Below are 17,143 nucleotides of genomic sequence, written 5' to 3' on the forward strand. Positions count from 1 at the left end.
CAAGCATACAGTATTTTTGTGATCACAAAAATTTTATGAACTATAAAAAAAGATTATACCTTTTTTAAAAGATTTTATTTGTTTATTTGAGAGATCAAGAGAGCATGAGCAAGGGGAAGGGGCAAAGGGAGAGAGAGAAAACAGACTCCCCGCTGAGCAGGGAACCCACCGTGGGTCTCCATCCCAGGACCCTGGTCATAACCTGAGCCAAAGTCATATGCTTAACCAACTGGGCCACCCAGGCGCCCCAGAAAATATTTTAACTTTTAAAAAATTATAAATGACACTGTTAGATATAACGTATCAAATATTTTCAGAATGGCAAAGAAGTACCATTTGGAGACAGTATTGGATTTCAAGAATGTATTGGATTAAAAAGATAACTGGTTAAGTCTATTCAACACAATATCCACAGTCATCTAAACTATTTGTGCAAATGGAAAACACAGTGTCTTCACAATGAGAATTTAATACTAGCTAATAATATTAGTTTGCAGATTCTTGATGATATATTAGTTGTGAGATGACTAGTTAACTTGTATATGTGATGGATAGCAGGTAACTACAGATTTAAAACACCAAAACCAACAATGCCAATAATATACATAAAAACCATAGATAACTGCAAATATTCATGTCTACAACTGGTAAGGTTGATTACAATACATATATGAAACTACACTATCAATTCAGGAGAAAATGAACTGAATGGAAAGTTCAGAATTTTCATTATAATGCTGCAGAATTTGGTCCTAAGACCAGGGAGGAAGAAATAATAAAATTGAGGTATCCTTACTTCAAGCCACTAACTCTGCCCCAGAGTTTAAGTTCCAATTCCTAAAAGTATGAACTGGATCTTGGGTAGCAGAGCAGACAGATTAAAAGGGCTTAAAAATAAGATCACCTTACTACATAGTGTTTTAACTTTCTCAAGAGCAATCACATCTCATTTTCTCCTAATTACAATGTCAGAAGATAGGGGAGAATATTATTCCCTTTAACCAATAAGAAATATTCAACTCAGAAATGAAATCACTCTCTTGAAGTTCTAAAAATGTCAAGTAATGCTTGATTACATCCCCAAACTCTTGACTCTTAATATATGGTAAACTCCAGCAAGCCACATTGTCTTTTAGACAAAGTTATTCTCGGTATTTGTCATTCGGGATCCCAATTATGAACTGGTCATAAAAAATAGCGTAAGGCCAGAAATATTGTCAGACTTTAACATGTGGTGAAATGAGATTCGTTGCCATTATCAAGCCTCTCATCCATAGTAATATTTAGCCACAAGGCTTTTACTGGCCTAATTTAAGTCTACCAGTAATGAAAGGCATTTCTAGAGATGATTCAACTTCATTACGTTTCCCAGGATAGGAATAGCTGGCTGCCCCTGATTTTGACACAAAAACTCAAGGACATCTGTCTCTATTTTTTCAAAGCTCTGAACTGACAGATGAACTTTGTCCCATATAGCCACAAGACTTATACCCAGCAGATTTAACATTAATATTACTGCCTAATGTACAGTCCAAATTCTCCATTTGACACAAAAATGTTCTTTATAAAGTTTTTTCAAAATCTAGGATCCAGTCAAAATTCACACATTGTATCCTGTCATGTCTCTTCCCTTTCCTTTAATCTCAACTGTATCCTTGTTTCATTTTAACAGGATATTTTTTGAAGCCAACTATCTTCTCACTTCTAAGCTGAATGATAACATGCTATACATTCTGGATTTGTCTTATTGTTTCCTCATGATTAAAGTCAGGTTAAACAGTTTTAGGAAAAACACTAAACTGATGATGCTGTGTGTTTGTTTTGTGTGTGGGTGTGTGACTCCTTCAAAATACTGCATACTCCACAAAGGCAGTATAAATGGCTATGTTGTTCAACAATGTATTTCCAGCATCTAAGACAATGTCCCACATAGGAAGTCCTTAATAATATTTGTTGAACAAATAAGAGAACGAATTCTCCATAGCATATTCTCTTCAAGAGGGTCAACCAACAGATATTTGTTGATGTTAACTTATGCGTAAGAGATAATGTTGTTAGGATCCAAAAGTATATTATGAGAATGTTTTGAAATTCAGTATAAATCTATTTTCAGCAATAGGTAAGTGCTTTATTTTTGTTCTGTCTCAAGTTTTTATTTAAATTTTAGTTAGTTAACATAATAGTATATTAGTTTCTAGAATTTAGTGATTCATCACTTACATATAACACCCAGTGCTCATCACAGCAAGTACCCCCAACCCTGCCCCTCCAGCAACCCTCAGTTTGTTCTCTATAGCTAAGAGTCTGTTTTATGGTTTGCATCTCTCACTTTTTTTCTATGTTCATCTGTTTTGTTTCCTAGATTCCTCATTTGAGTGAAATCATGTGCTATTTGTCTTTCACGGACTGACTTATTTTGCTTAGCATAATACCCTCTACCTCCATTCACATCGTTGCAAATGGCAAGATTTCATTCTTTCTCATGGCTGAGTAATATCCCATTGTGTATCCATTCATCAGTTGATGGATATTTGGGCTCTTTCCATAATTTGGCTATTGTTGATGCTGCTATAAACATCAGAGTGCATGTGTCCCTTCGAATCAGTGGTTTTGTATCCTTTGGGTAATACCTAGTAGTGCAATTGCTGGATCTTAAAGTAGTTCTATTTTTATTTTAAAGATTTTATTTAGGGGCACCTGGGTGGCTCAGTTGGTTAAGCGACTGCCTTCGGCTCAGGTCATGATCCTGGAGTCCCAGGATCGAGTCCCACATCGGGCTCCCTGCTCAGCGGGGAGTCTGCTTCTCCCTCTCCTGCTCCCCCGTCTTGTGCTCTCTCTCTCTCTCACTCTCTCAAATAAATAAAATCTTTAAAAAAAAAAAAAAGATTTTATTTATTTATTTGATAGAGAGAGATAGCGAGAGAGGGAACACAAGCAGGGGGAGCGGGAGAGGAAGAAGCAGGCTTCCCGCTGAGCAGAGAGCCAGATGTGGGGTTCGATCCCAGGACCCCGGGATCATGACCTGAGCCGAAGGCAGATGCCTAACGACTGAGCCACCCAGATGCCCCCAGGTAGTTCTATTTTTAGCTTTCTGAAGAACCTCCATACTGTTTTCCAGAGTGGCTGCACCAGTTTGCATTCCCACCAGCAGTGTAAGAGGGTTCCCCTTTCTCTGCATCCTTGCCAACATCTGTTGTTTCCTGGACTATTAATTTTAGCCATCTGACAGGTTGTGAGGTGGTATTTTATTGTAGTTTTGATTTGAATTTCCCGGATGACGAATGATGTTGAGCATCTTTTCATGTGTCTGTTAGCCATCTGTATTCCTTCTTTGGAAAAATGTCTATTCATGTCTTCTCATTTCTTAACTGGATTGTTTTTTTAGGTATTGAGTTCGATAAGTTCTTTATAGATTTTGGATACTAACTCTTCATTAGGTATGTCTCTTGCAAATACCTTGTCCCATTCTGAAGGTTGCCCTTTAGTTTTGCTGATTGTTTTCCAGTAGGTAAGTGCTCTGATCTTAACCAGAGTTGCATAAAGTGCTGTCTACCTAATGGAGAATTTGCGAATTGCTATCAAAAAGTCCTCAGATAGTCAACAGAGGGGTTCAAGCACTCATAAAAGATTAAATTAATGTTGAGGAGAGGAGGAAATGACACTCTTCTCAATGAAAATTGGTTTATTTTGTTCCTATATGTTTAGAGCATCTTAGTATTAGAAAACTAATTCTAAACAAAAACCAGAAACAAAACAAAAAACTCTCCTAGGAACATAAAGTGGTACATGTGCCAGCCACTCCTCCTCAGAGAGCTGGAAGTTCAAAATGATTAAGATCTGGTCTCCTGGCCTCTGGGAACTTGAAATCAGGAGAAAGTCGACACTTAACATATTTTTCAAAAAGCTAAGGTGCCACACTGAGACATACATGCACAAAGTTATTAATGCACAACAAAAAGTTCTTTTCTTTTAAAAAAATCATTTTTGTTATGTAGAAACCTTCAGAAACAGGAACTTGGTGGAAAGTCTGTTGGGTCATTCAACTTCTTCACTCAAAAGGTAGGGTTTTATTTCAGAGAAAACAGAAGCTACAAACATGAAATTCCTCAACTTTCTCCCCACTCATCCTTCCCCTAAACCTATTCACAAAAGCATGTACCTAATTCACTTCTTTTTTTTTTACCATTTTATTTTTTATTTTTTTATTATGTTATGTTAGTCACCATACATTACATCGTTAGCTTTTGATGTAGTGTTCCATGATTCATTGTTTGCGTATAACACCCAGTGCTCCATTCAGTACGTGCCCTCCTTAATACCCATCACCAGGCTAACCCAGCCCCCCATCCCCCTCCCCTCTAGAACCCTCAGTTTGTTTCTCAGAGTCCATAGTCTCTCATGGTTCGTCTCCCCCTCCGATTTCCCCCCTTCATTTTTCCCTTCCTACTATCTTCTTTTTTTTTTTAACATACAATGTATTATTTGTTTCAGAGGTACAGGTCTGTGATTCATCAGTCTTACACAATTCACAGCGCTCACCTAATTCACTTCTGTAAAGAAGACATGCCTCTTCTTCTCTCCAGTATTAGAGAGTAATCTCACATTATCAATTACCTCCTTTCCTTTCTTTTATAATTTTTTTATTATGTTATGTTAATCACCATACATCATTAGTTTTTGATGTAGTGTTCCCTGATTCATTGTTTGCATATAATTTTTTATTTTAAATCTTAACTTTGCTTGATGCAAATCTGCCATAACCAAAATCAAATTAAAAACAAAAACAACAGTCCTTACAAATTATTTCTACATTTTTCTCATTATTTCACCAATAAACTTAAAAAAGTACATTCCACTTAATCCATTACAAATTGACTGTCCTGATTACTTTTAACAATTCCATCAAAGACCTCCAAATGACCAAATACCAGACAATGCTCTAATTTCAGTTCTCACCATACTCCATCTTTGTGTAATAACTGATGGTCATGACCTTTTTCTTGAAATTCACTTTCTTTGGTTTCTGAGATACCTATCACCTATAGTAAGTGACTCTTCTCCCACCTTTCTGAGGTTTCCGTACTGATTTTTCCTGCCCTGCCAACCCTTTAATGTTGGGAGTGGTCTAGGGTTCCCTTCTTTTGTCCTACATGTTCTGCTTGTCTTAAATAGTCATATTCTCCTAATGCTTCACTTAATTTTTTCAAAAAGATTTTATTTATTTTGAGAGAGAGAGCGTGAGAGTGAGATAGAGCATGAGCAGGGGAGAGGGGGAAGCAGACTCCCTGCTGAGCAGGGCGCCAACTGGGGACTCAACCCAAGGACCCTGAGATCATGACCTGGACCTAAGGCAGATGCTCAACCGAATGAGCCACCCAGGTGCCCTGCCTCACTTAATTTTTACTTATTACCAATTTCTACATCTCTAGCCCCATCCTGTCTCACAAGCTTCAGACCCTAACTGCCAATTTCCCACTAGCTATCTCAACCTGGATCCTCCCAGAACCTTTAACTTAACAAAACTGACATTTTCTTCAAATTCCTCTCCCTTTCTCCAGTTAATGCCACTCCTAAGTTAATGCCATTACTGTCTCATGAGTTCTTAATCTAAAAGTATTATTTGATTCTTCCCTCTTCCCTGATGCCCCAAATATTCACCAAGTCCTAATTATTCCTTAAAGATTACCTCTCAAAAATCTCCTACAACCACTGCCTTATTTCAGGTCATTATCAGCTCAGCTCTTGCCTGCACTACCAACATATACTTCCCTAATTGATCTTCCTGCTACCAACCCATCCTTTAATTAATGCACTTTCAATTTGCAGTATGGAAAACCTGTTTCAATTACTCCTTTGCCTAAACAGCTCCAATTGGTTGGTCCTACTGCCTAGAGAAGTCATTAACTAAAGGACAATTTTCACATTTTAACTCTGAAATGTAGATCTGTGTTATAACTGGTGATATAATCACCAACTAGCCAGGCAGCATGAGCAAAGTACTCCTCAGTGCCAATGCATATGAATACACTAAGAGCACCAGCATCAAAACATAGAGAATTGGTGTTCACAGCCAATGGGGAGGAAATATGAAAGAAAATACTGAGACACCTTTTATCCATACAGAAACCAAATGGTTGTGAGAGAAGGTGGGTAGTAAATGAGACATGTTCAGCTGGTTTCCCAAAGTGAGAATCAAGAGTAGACCTGCTATAGTTAACGATAAATCTGCAATAGACCCCAGCACCAATTTTTATATAATTACTTTAATTCTCATACAGATTAGCTTAAGAAATACTGTCACCAATACTCGAGATGACACAAAATTGACACTGTGAGGAAACTATGATACAAAACCAAAAAAATTATTCAGAATCCACACACACACAAACCCTACTAGAATAAACCAGATTAGCAAAGTTGCAGAATACAAGATTAATATACAACAATCAATGCATTTCTTTTTTTTTTTTTTTAAAGATTTTATTTATTTATTCATGAGAGACAGAGAGAGAGAGAGAGAGAGGCAGAGGGAGAAGTAGGCTCCCAAGGAGCAGGGAGCCCGATGCGGGACTCGATCCCAGGACCCTGAGATCATGACCCGAGCTGAAGGCAGACGCTTAACCACCTGAGCCACCCAGGTGCCCCCAAATGCATTTCTATATGCTACCAATGAATAATCTGAAAATGAAATTAAGGAAAAAATTTCATCTGCAATAGCACCAAAAAAGAACAAAATACTTAGGAATAAATTTAACAACAACAAAAAAATGTAAGGCTTGTACAATGAAAACTACATAACAGAGAAAGCAATTAAATAAAACCTACGTAATTGGAAAAAAGATATCCCATGTTTCTGGATGTTAACATTTTTAAGACGGCAATTTTTCCCAAATCGATCTACAGATTCATTACAATATCTATCAAAATCCCAGCTGCACTTGGAAAAATTGACAGACTACTCCTTGCAAAAACTGACAGACTACTCCTAAAATTCATATAGAAGAAAAAGAAATCCAGAATACCCATATAACACTGAAAAAGAAAACCAAAGGACTCATACTTCCCCATTTCAAAAGTTAATACAAAGTAACAGTAATTGAGACATTATTATGCAGGCATAAGGACACATAAATGGAATAAAATTGAGAATCTGGAAACAAATCCTTTCATTTATGTTCAACTGATCTTTGAAAAGACTGTCAAAACAATTCAATGGGAAAGAAGAGTCTTTTTAACAAATGGTTCAGGGAAATTGGTATTCACACCTAAAATAAATGAAACTGGACACCTACCTCACACCACATACAAAAATTAACTCAAAATGGGCCACAAACTAAATGTAAGAGCTGAAATTATATAATTCTTAGGAAAAAAAGAGGAGTAAATCTGTGTCACCCTGTGTTAGGCAACATTTTCTTAGATATGACATCAAAAGCACAAGCCCCGCATCCGCATCTGGCTCCCTGCTTCTCCCTCTCCCTCTGCCTGGTGCTCCCCCTGCTTGTGCTCTCTCTGTCAAATAAATAAAATCTTAAAAAAAAAAAAAAAAAAGCATAGGCAAAACAAGAAAAAGGAAAATTAGACTTCATCAAAATTAAAGACTTTTGTGCATCACAGGACATCATCAAGTGAAGGAACAACCCCACGAACAGGAGAAAATAATTGCAAACCACACACGTGATAAGGGACTTATATCCAAACCACATAAACAATGCTTACAACTCAACAGTGAAAACATAAATAATCCAATTTTTTAAATGGGCAAAGGACCTGAATAGACAGTTCTCCAAAGAAGGTATACAAAAGGCCAATAACTACATGGAAAAGATGCTCAACATCATTAGTCATCAGGATAATGCAAATCAAAACCAGAATGAGATACCACTGCACACCCACTAGGATGCTTATAACCAAAAAGACAAATATTGGTAAGGATGTAGAGAAACTGAACCCTCATAATTGCTGATGAGACTGTAAAAAGGTGCAGGCTCTTTGGAAAACAGTTTGGCAGTTTCTCGAAATGTTAAATACAGAGGTGTCATCTGACCCCGCAATTCCACTCCTGGATATGTATCCAAGAGAAATGAACCACACGTCCACACAAATCCTGTAAATGAACATTCACTGCAAATAAAAAACTATTAACAGCAGAAAGTGGAAACAACCAAATGCCCATCAACTGATGAATGGATTAACAAAATGAAATATATATCCATTTAATGAAACATATTTTGGCCAAAAAAAGGGAATGATACATGCTATAACATGGATGTACCTGAAAACATTATGCTAAGCGAAAAAAGACACAAAAGGCCATATATTATATGGTTCCATTTATGTGAAATGTCCAGGATAGGCAAAATATAAACACAGAAGATGGTTAGTGGTTGCCAGGGGTAGTGGGAGGGAATAATGGAAAGTGACTGCTAATGGTTACAGATTTTCATTTTGGGCTGATGAAAATGTTCTGAAATTGGATAATGGTGATGGCTGCACAACTCTGTGAATATACTAAAGAAATCAGTAAATTGTACCTTAAAAGGGTACAAACGTGAGTTACATACATATAAATGACATATGCATTACCTCAATAAAGTTATTATTTAAAAGTATACAGTTAATATATGTAAATTTTACCTAAAAAGCTTTTTAAAATAACAAAAACAATGGAGAGGAGTGGAGAATGCATAGAGATACAGTTGAAACAAGCATAGATACAAAAAAGTTTATTATACTATTCTGTTCACTTTGTATATATTTCTAAATTTTCCTTAATAAAAAGGTTTTTTAACTGATGTATTAAAAAAACAAGTAATTTTTTAAAAAATAACAAAGTAATCTACTTTCTTAACATCCATTTTTGCTGTTGTTTGACAAAGGAAACAGAATCATATATTAAAAGATCAAAGAAGGGGCACCTGGGTGGCTCAGTCGGATTAAGCCTCTGACTTGGCTCAGGTCATGATCAGGGTCCTGGTAGGGAGCCCTGAGTTGGGTTCTGCACTCAGTGGGGAGTCTGCTTCTCCCTCTCCCTCTGTTGCATCTCCCCCCACTCCCATCTCATCCCCTCATGCTCGAGTGCAAATAAATAAAATCTTAGAAAAATAATAAAAGATCAGAGAAGTTGCTACCTTCTTCATTCTTTTGCAGAGATATGACAGAAGACTAGGTATGAGGCAAAAATGAAGAATACTTCATCTTAAAAATGTACAAAGAGAATTTCAATCCTTAGGTCCAAGATATTTCCTTACCCTTGGGTTCCCGTGGTTTCCATGGTTATTAGATGTGACAATTCCTAATAAATGGATACAATAACCCCTAATACTATGCTGTCTAATACAGCAGCCACTAGCTACATATGGCCATTTAAAACTTAAGTTTCAATGAGTTGAATTAAATTATAAATCCAGTTCTCAGTCACACCAGCTACATGTGTAGTGTTCAGCATCCACATGCGGCTTTGGCTACCATATTGGATAGAGCAGATACAGATCACTGCCATCCGTGCAGAAAGTTCTACTGAATAGCACTACACCAATACATAAAAAATACCCACAGAGAAACTTCTACATTCTAATTTAGGGTTGTTATACTGCATTTTACTGCAATAAACAAATCCTGAAAAACAAGGAAAACAAAGCATAAAAATATCAACCAAAGAATATCATTCATGGAAGTTCAGACTAACTAAAACAGCAGTTAAATTTTACCTTCCGAACCACCCAGCTACAGATGTTGGCCATGACAACTCCTCAGGGGCAAATTTCCCTATCTGTTAAAATAGATTATTACTGTATCACCAGTTTCCTAAAGTCAGATATGAAGATTATGCTGAAATAAGAATAAAGCAAATTACCCTTTCAGTCAAGGATCTAATGAAAGGTATATTTATAAATCAATGACATCAAAGAATTTATGACCCATAGCAAAATACACAGAATAAAATCCCTTTCCAAACTGAGCTTTGAGGCAACCAGCATAATTAAAAAGATCATTAAATATATTTTGTTTCATCTAGAAAAAAAGTTTAACCAGATGACTTCTATACTTCTAGTTCTAAAATTGTGTGTGCATTTCATCCTGATTAGGTATAGATTTCCGTTAATGCCATTAACACGAATATGCAGCATCAGGAAACAGGTGCACTCTTAATTCAAATATTTTAGAATATTTTTAGCACTTAAAAAAAAACTGAAGGTGAGCAAACAAAATGTGAATTCGAATATATTTTTATATTTAGGAACCTAAAAAAACAAAAATAGAATTTCACCTTGTATTCCCTCTCAAGCTATCACTGCCAATGGTTGGAGTGTGAATAACATTCTAAATATCAAGAATGGAATGCTCTATGTTAAAGAAATTTAAAATCTTTCCTTGCCAAAACTACTGGGCACCTAAAGCTGTTAGTCAAAATGGCTCCATGTAAAGCATTTTCAAACCTTTGAAAAGGTCACTTAAGAATGTAAGTACATTTTACTTTACCCTCATAAAATACTTTCAGATTCAGTCTTTGCAATCTACTGCCCAAAACAAAACAAAAAAGGAATTCTCAAGAAAAAATGAAAACATGGAAATTGAAGCCAGCGTGGAGGCAACGTATACAGAAGAGTCACATGGAATCGATGTTGAAGGAGAAAGTTACTACTACCGGAGCATCTGGAGTCAAATTAAATCGGGCACTATTTACATATTTCTAGTTCTGTACTGACCTCACATGGTGCTTTCTGACGTTATACACAGGCCTGCCTAGGTCTGCATATTTTTATTTGTAAACAGTTCTAACTTTTAACATTTAACATTAATTAACATTAATTATTTATTAATGTTAATTAACATTAACAAAGTTAAATGTTCTAAAGAATAGAATAACATTCCATATCCCTTTTTCCATTGTTCACGAACCCTCTCTGTTCGTCAAATCACCCCGATAAATCCATCTGTTCCCTCTAGTTGCTTCCAAAGAAAAATTCTAGCAACCAAAGACACCAGATTGTAAAACACACACTCAGAGTTAAGAGTTCTGGCACTACCAAAATATGTTAAGAAATCTTGGCAAATCAGTTAAAATCCCTTGAACCGTAATTACCTCAGTTGTAAAAATGAATAATACATATCTACATCCGAGGAGGGATGAGTTAGATTTCATTGTGCGCTCCAAATATAAGGTGTCTCTCTGCCATCTCACTTTCCCTCCCTTCTCCCCTTTAAAGCTTTCAGGGTTTGCTTCCAGGCTCCACTTAAGTGTTTCCCTTATCCACGTACTCCATCCTGCCCTTCTACTCTAGCCCCTTACTCCAATTCCATACAATTCCACCACCCTCTGGTTCCAAGCTGCTACTTCCCTTTGCGCCCCCTAAGGTCCCAGGCAGCCCCTTCACTCAGCTCCCCACGTCTCCCCTCAGTCCGCATTTCCTAACGGCTCCTCCCCTCGGTTCCCCACCCCCTCATCACCAGGTTCATCCTGCCCCTCCAACCGTCTCCCGCCCCCAGGTTCCTTCCTGCCCCTCCAAACACAGCTTCCCCGTCTCAACGTTTCATCTTGGTCCTCCAACCGACTTCCCCAATGCCTTGCTCGCTCCCTATTTTCTCCAAAACCTAAATGACTACTCCATTCTATCCATTCTTTTCAACATATACATAAATGCAAGGGACCCACATACACACACTGGAGATCCCACCCCCACTTCGATCCTCCATCTTTCCCTTTTATACTTGCTTCCATTCTTCCTTCTCCCCCCCCGCCCCCACCTCCTCCGGAAGAGCCTGGTTCCCAGGCCAAGGTCTCTCACCTCATTCGGTCACTTCAGTGGTGCCAACCGCTTCATACAGGAAAAAACAACCAATCACGTCCCCTTGGGCGCTTCCTCTGCGAGTCCAAGCACTACTGGGCACCCGCCCCACCGGGCACCCCGAACACGCACACGCACAAACCGAGGTCCTGGGGATGAGGGTTGAGAGTAGAGTGAGCCTTCTTACACCGGCCTCAAACACAGCCCACTTCGCTACAGCCCTTCGCCATTTTGGTTTCCCGCGGACTGCCGGTGCATTCTGGGAGCGCGGAGCGACTCCGGTGCCGAATGGCAGCTCTCCAGGGCTGCGAGGGGGCGGGGACTGTGCAGCGAGCGCGGAAGAACACCGCGCTCTGCGTCTCTGGCCGAAGCTGAACAAAGAAGGACTCTTTAACGTAGCGGTGGGGATAAGTCCTTCCGCCGCCGGCGCTAACACAATAGTGATCGCTGCTCTCCTGGCCGACGGATGTGTTAGTGCTGTTTCTCTCATAAAGGAGGGCGTCGTGTCCAGTCTGCGCTATGCTTTTTTTTTTTTTTCCGGAAAAATGCGACAGTGCTCTCTACATCTTGTCTTGCCGATTGACTTTCATTACCTTAGATAAAGCACGTTTCTTCTATCTTCACCTTGAGGCCTGCTGTTCGAATTTCCTTCAGCGAGGAGACCCTGGATGTCAGAATTAAATTTTGCTCTGCGATTATTATCCAGTCCCAAATTCCTTATCAGGAGCTCCTTGCATAGAAGATTTTCGGACATTTTATTCCTTGACAGTGAAAGGTTTTTCTGTGTATCTGCTTTGCAATCATTCCTAATTGTAATGAAATCTGAGAATAATCCCGTGCAAGGTGATTTATTTTAGGAATACAGAACTTTTTTCATATTAGGGCAGACCCTTAGCCTGCCAATATACTGCTGCAGACCGGAAGTCCAAGTGACAAACCGGAAGTGCATGCTTGTCTCTGACTTATGCTTAGATACAACCCAACTCCTCTTATAGCCACCTGGGGTACCTTTGTTTATAACTTCGTCAAAATATTTTTTAAATTATTTTATGGTTTTTTCTCATTACATAACAGAGATAATTAATACAAGGATAAATTAATACATGTTTTTTTCTCTCTGAAAAAGTACATCTTGGGCCTAAACTCACTTTGTTCATATTTCAAAAGGGATTCCCCAGCCCATAATCTCAGAATTTGGCAAATAAATATTCATTCTATCCACATCTTTCAATATTTTAAATAATTTAGTCATACTCTTCCACTCCTTTGCTTCTCCTAATAATTCTAATCGAATTTAATGCTGTCTTACTATGTTCTCTATCTGCTACCTTGCAAGTTCCACTTTCTCTGAATTCTATTATAAAGTACTTTCTCATAAATTCCTCTTCCATGCCCTTAATACTTTTGATTGAGAAGAGTTTTGACTTAAAAAAAGTAGATACAGTCCAAAAATGGATAAAGATATTACACAAACAGTTATATCTGCTGTGCAGCAAAGCCTAATCATAGAACATAAGTTCTGGAGAACATTTGGTCTAAGTTCTCCTCAGTGTTTCTCTCAAGGGGTGATCAAGCCACAACTTCAACAACTTCAGTAGTTCAAAACTCAGAGACCGTCATTTCAATTTCATAAATGCTAGTAATTAGAAAATTCTTCCATCTATAAATGTACAATCTGCCTTCTTATGATTCCCATTTACTGGTCTAACTTTTGTCCTCTTTAGCCACATGAAAGTATTCTAATCCCTTATACATTACAGAAGCAATGATGCCTATTAAAAAAAAAGCTTGTCGTTTTTCTTTTTAAACACACAGATGCAAAAGTGCATCAATTTAATTTAAGGAAACCAGGTGCTCAGGGTATCATAGGCACTGACGGAGTCACAGTAAAATATAAAGAACACCCATAACTGGGGGCTTAGAAATTTCAGTTAACTAAGCAACATGCAATAGAGTAGGACTTTATGTAGATGTGGGTATTATCTAGGTGTATCTGTGGGACGAGGTGAGCCTAGGATCCTCTTCTGCCATCTTCCCCAGAAATCTTGGATTAGGACTTTAAAAAGAAATAAATGTCAAATTTACTGTTGTTATTTATTTATATCATAGTCGTTAGGATTGTTCTGGTTCTCCTCTCTTCCAGACACAGTAAAATTGCACTTCTTGCTTCCTTGAAGTTAGGCATGGCCATGTATCTTGCTTTTACCAATAAAATGGGAGGAGAGTGATGTGTATCATTTCCCAGGACAAGCTTTAAGAGGCAGAGGCACATTCCCTTCCCCCCTGCTGTGGGGATGATGGAATCATGTGTTAAAATAGAACATCTATCACTTCGGGTCCCTAAATGACTACACTAAGCCGAAACTAGAGTTGTGCAACCATCACAATCCAGTTTTAAAACATTTCTACCACCCCAAAAATATTCATTTTGCCCATTTGTAATCAATCACTGTTCCCATTCCCAACCCCAGGCAATGTTATCTGTCTCTGTAGATTTGTCTTTTCTAGTCATTTTATATAAATGGACTCCTATAATATATAGTCTTTTGATCTGGTTTGTTTCACTCATCACAACATTTTTGAGGCCCATCCATGTTGTACCACATGTCTGTAGTTCTTTCCTTTGTATTGCTGAATAGTGTTCCATTGTATGAATGTACTATATTTTGCTTTATCCTCTCACCAGTTGATGCACATTTGAATTATTTCCAATTTTTGGCTGAGTAATGCTGCTGTGAAAATTTGTGTACAAGTCTTTGTGTAGATACTTGTTTTTATTTTTCTTGGATAGACTCCTAGGAGTGGAATTGCTGTGTTGTATGATACATTTATGTTTAACTTTTTAAGATAACATGTAAGCAATGCATGAGGGTTTCAACTTCTCCACATCCTCATCAATACTTGATATTGTCTGTCTTATTTAAATTGAAGGTTAAGTTATTTAACTTTCTGCCATGACCTAACTATACTATCTTCAACCTAGGAAAACCATTCCCCAGTCAAATGTATGATTTATCCTACCTCTGAGGCGATTTCTTACAGACTCTGTCATCGTTTACTAACAGAACTCAGAGTCCCCCTTCTCTCTGTCTCTGTGTCTCTCTCTATCCCTCCCTTCTTTACTCCCTAAATGCTGAATGAATGTCATCTTGTTTTTTGGTTATGTTTCTATTTATACAAAAAATCAAAGAACAATTGTCTCCAGTGGGAGTGAAGTGGTTTCTCATTGTGGTTTCAATTTTTATTTCCCTAATGGCTAACGATGTTGAGCATTTCATGTACTTATTAGCTAGCCATTCTTATATCTTTGGTAAAGCATACATTCAAATCCTTTACCCATTTTTTAACTGGACTGTTTGTCTTCTTATTATCAAGTTGTAAGGTCTTTACATATCCTGGATACAAGTCCTTTACCAGATACATGATTTGCAAATATTTGCTCCCACTCCATGATTTGTCTTTTCATTTTCTTAATGGTGGTATCTTTTGAAGCTCAAAAAAATTTTTTTTAAATTTTGATTAAATCCAATTTATCTTTTTTTAAATGTCATATGCTTTAGATGTTATATCTTAGAACTCTTCGCCTGACCCAAGATCATAAACATTTTCTATTATGTCTTTTCTAGAAGTTTTATAAGTTAGCTCTTACATAGTTTATGATTCATTTGAGTTAATTTTTGTGTACACTATGAGGTATGGGTCTATATTCATCTTTTTGCATATGCATACTCAATAGGAGGAAATAAAATTTTGTTGTATTAAGCCACTGCAATTTGGAATTGTCTGCCATCCAGCATATTTTTTTATGTATCACTTATTCGGACTGATACAACCTAGATATGTTAATATGGAACAGAACTCAGTAATAACATTAAACTCTCTACCACAATCAGAACCCAAAATAAAAAATATGAAAATTTGAGCAGAATATTCAAAACATTACATAATTCTCAATATTTAACATTGAAAAGTCACAGGGAATGTTATAAAATACTTTATTTATAAACCTAAAAGCACCTAATTATTAGCTATTACTCTCTCATAGGAAAGGGCTAGAAGACCTTCAACATTGTTCATTGTGCAGAGGTAGAAATGCAAATCATCAGACAAGTCAGAGAGTGTGTCCTCGTAGTTTGCTTTCATAAGTCTAGAAAGGGAAGTAGAACTGAAACAGCAAAAGAAAAATGAATGTTTCCATAATAATCAAATCAAAAGGATTTGTTAAAATCCCTTTTCTTTTTTCTTTTTTTTTTAATTTTATTTTATTATGTTATGTTAGTCACCATATAGTACATCGTTGGTTTTTGATGTAGTGTTCCATGATTCATTGTTTGCGTATAACACCCAGTGCTCCATGCGATACGTGCCCTCCTTAATACCCATCACCAGGCTAACCCATCCCCCCACTCCCCTCTCCTCTAAAACCCTCAGTTTGTTTCTCAGAGTCCATAGTCTCTCATGGTTCATCTCCCCTTCTGATTCCCCCCCTTCATTTTTCCCTTCCTACTATCTTCTTCTTCTTCTTTTTTAACATGTAATGTATTATTTGTTTCAGAGGTACAGGTCTGTGATTCATCAGTCTTACACAATTCACAGCGCTCACCATAGCACATACTCTCCCCAATATCCATCACCCAGCCTCCCCATCCCTCCCACCCCCCACCACTCCAGCATCCCTCAGTTTGTTTCCTGAGATTAAGAGTCTCTTACGGTTTGTCTCCCTCTCTGGTTTTATCTTGTTTCATTTTTCCTCCCTTCCCCTATGATCCTCTGTCTTGTTTCTCAAATTCCTCATATCAGTGAGATCATATGATACTTGTCTTTCTCTGATTGACTCACTTCACTTAGCATAATACCCTCTAGTTCCATCACGTCATTGCAAATGTCAAGATTTCAGGTTTTTGATGGCTGCTTAATATTCCAGTGTGTGTGTGTGTGTGTGTGTGTATGTACCACATCTTCTTTATCCATTCATCTGTTGATGGACATCTTGGCTCTTTCCATAGTTTGGCTATTGTGGACATTGCTGCTATAAACATTGGGGTGCACTTACCCCTTTGGATCACTACATTTGTATCTTTGGGGTAAATACCCAGTAGTGCAATTGCTGGGTCATAGGGTAGCTCTATTTTCAACTTTTTGAGGAACCTCCATACTGTTTCCCGGAGTGGCTGCACCAGCTTGCATTCCCACCAACAGTGTAGGAGGGTTCCCCTTTCTCCGCATCCCCGCCAACATCTGTCGTTTCCTGACTTGTTAATTTTAGCCATTCTGACTGGTGTGAGGAGGTATCTCATTGAGGTTTTGATTTGGATTTCCCTGATGCCGAGGGATGTGGAACACTTGTTCATGTG

General features: G+C 37.7%; 1 protein-coding gene across 2 annotated transcripts in view; it reads right to left on the minus strand.

The window, feature by feature from the left end:
• MTF2 (metal response element binding transcription factor 2) overlaps positions 1-12,065 on the minus strand; it is a 58,785-nt gene extending 46,720 nt beyond the window's left edge. For both annotated transcript variants that reach the window (XR_004301720.1, XM_032423553.1), the window contains exon 1: positions 11,790-12,065. Coding sequence is in view for 1 of the 2 variants with exons in the window: in XM_032423553.1 (XP_032279444.1) it covers positions 11,790-11,794 (5 nt within the window). In the remaining variant the exon portion in view is untranslated. The remainder of the gene's footprint in view (positions 1-11,789) is intronic.
• Between the last annotated feature and the right edge of the window lie 5,078 nt (positions 12,066-17,143).

The sequence above is a fragment of the Phoca vitulina genome, unplaced genomic scaffold (genome assembly GCF_004348235.1).
Source record: "Phoca vitulina isolate PV1807 unplaced genomic scaffold, GSC_HSeal_1.0 scaffold2, whole genome shotgun sequence".
Taxonomy (NCBI): domain Eukaryota; kingdom Metazoa; phylum Chordata; class Mammalia; order Carnivora; family Phocidae; genus Phoca; species Phoca vitulina.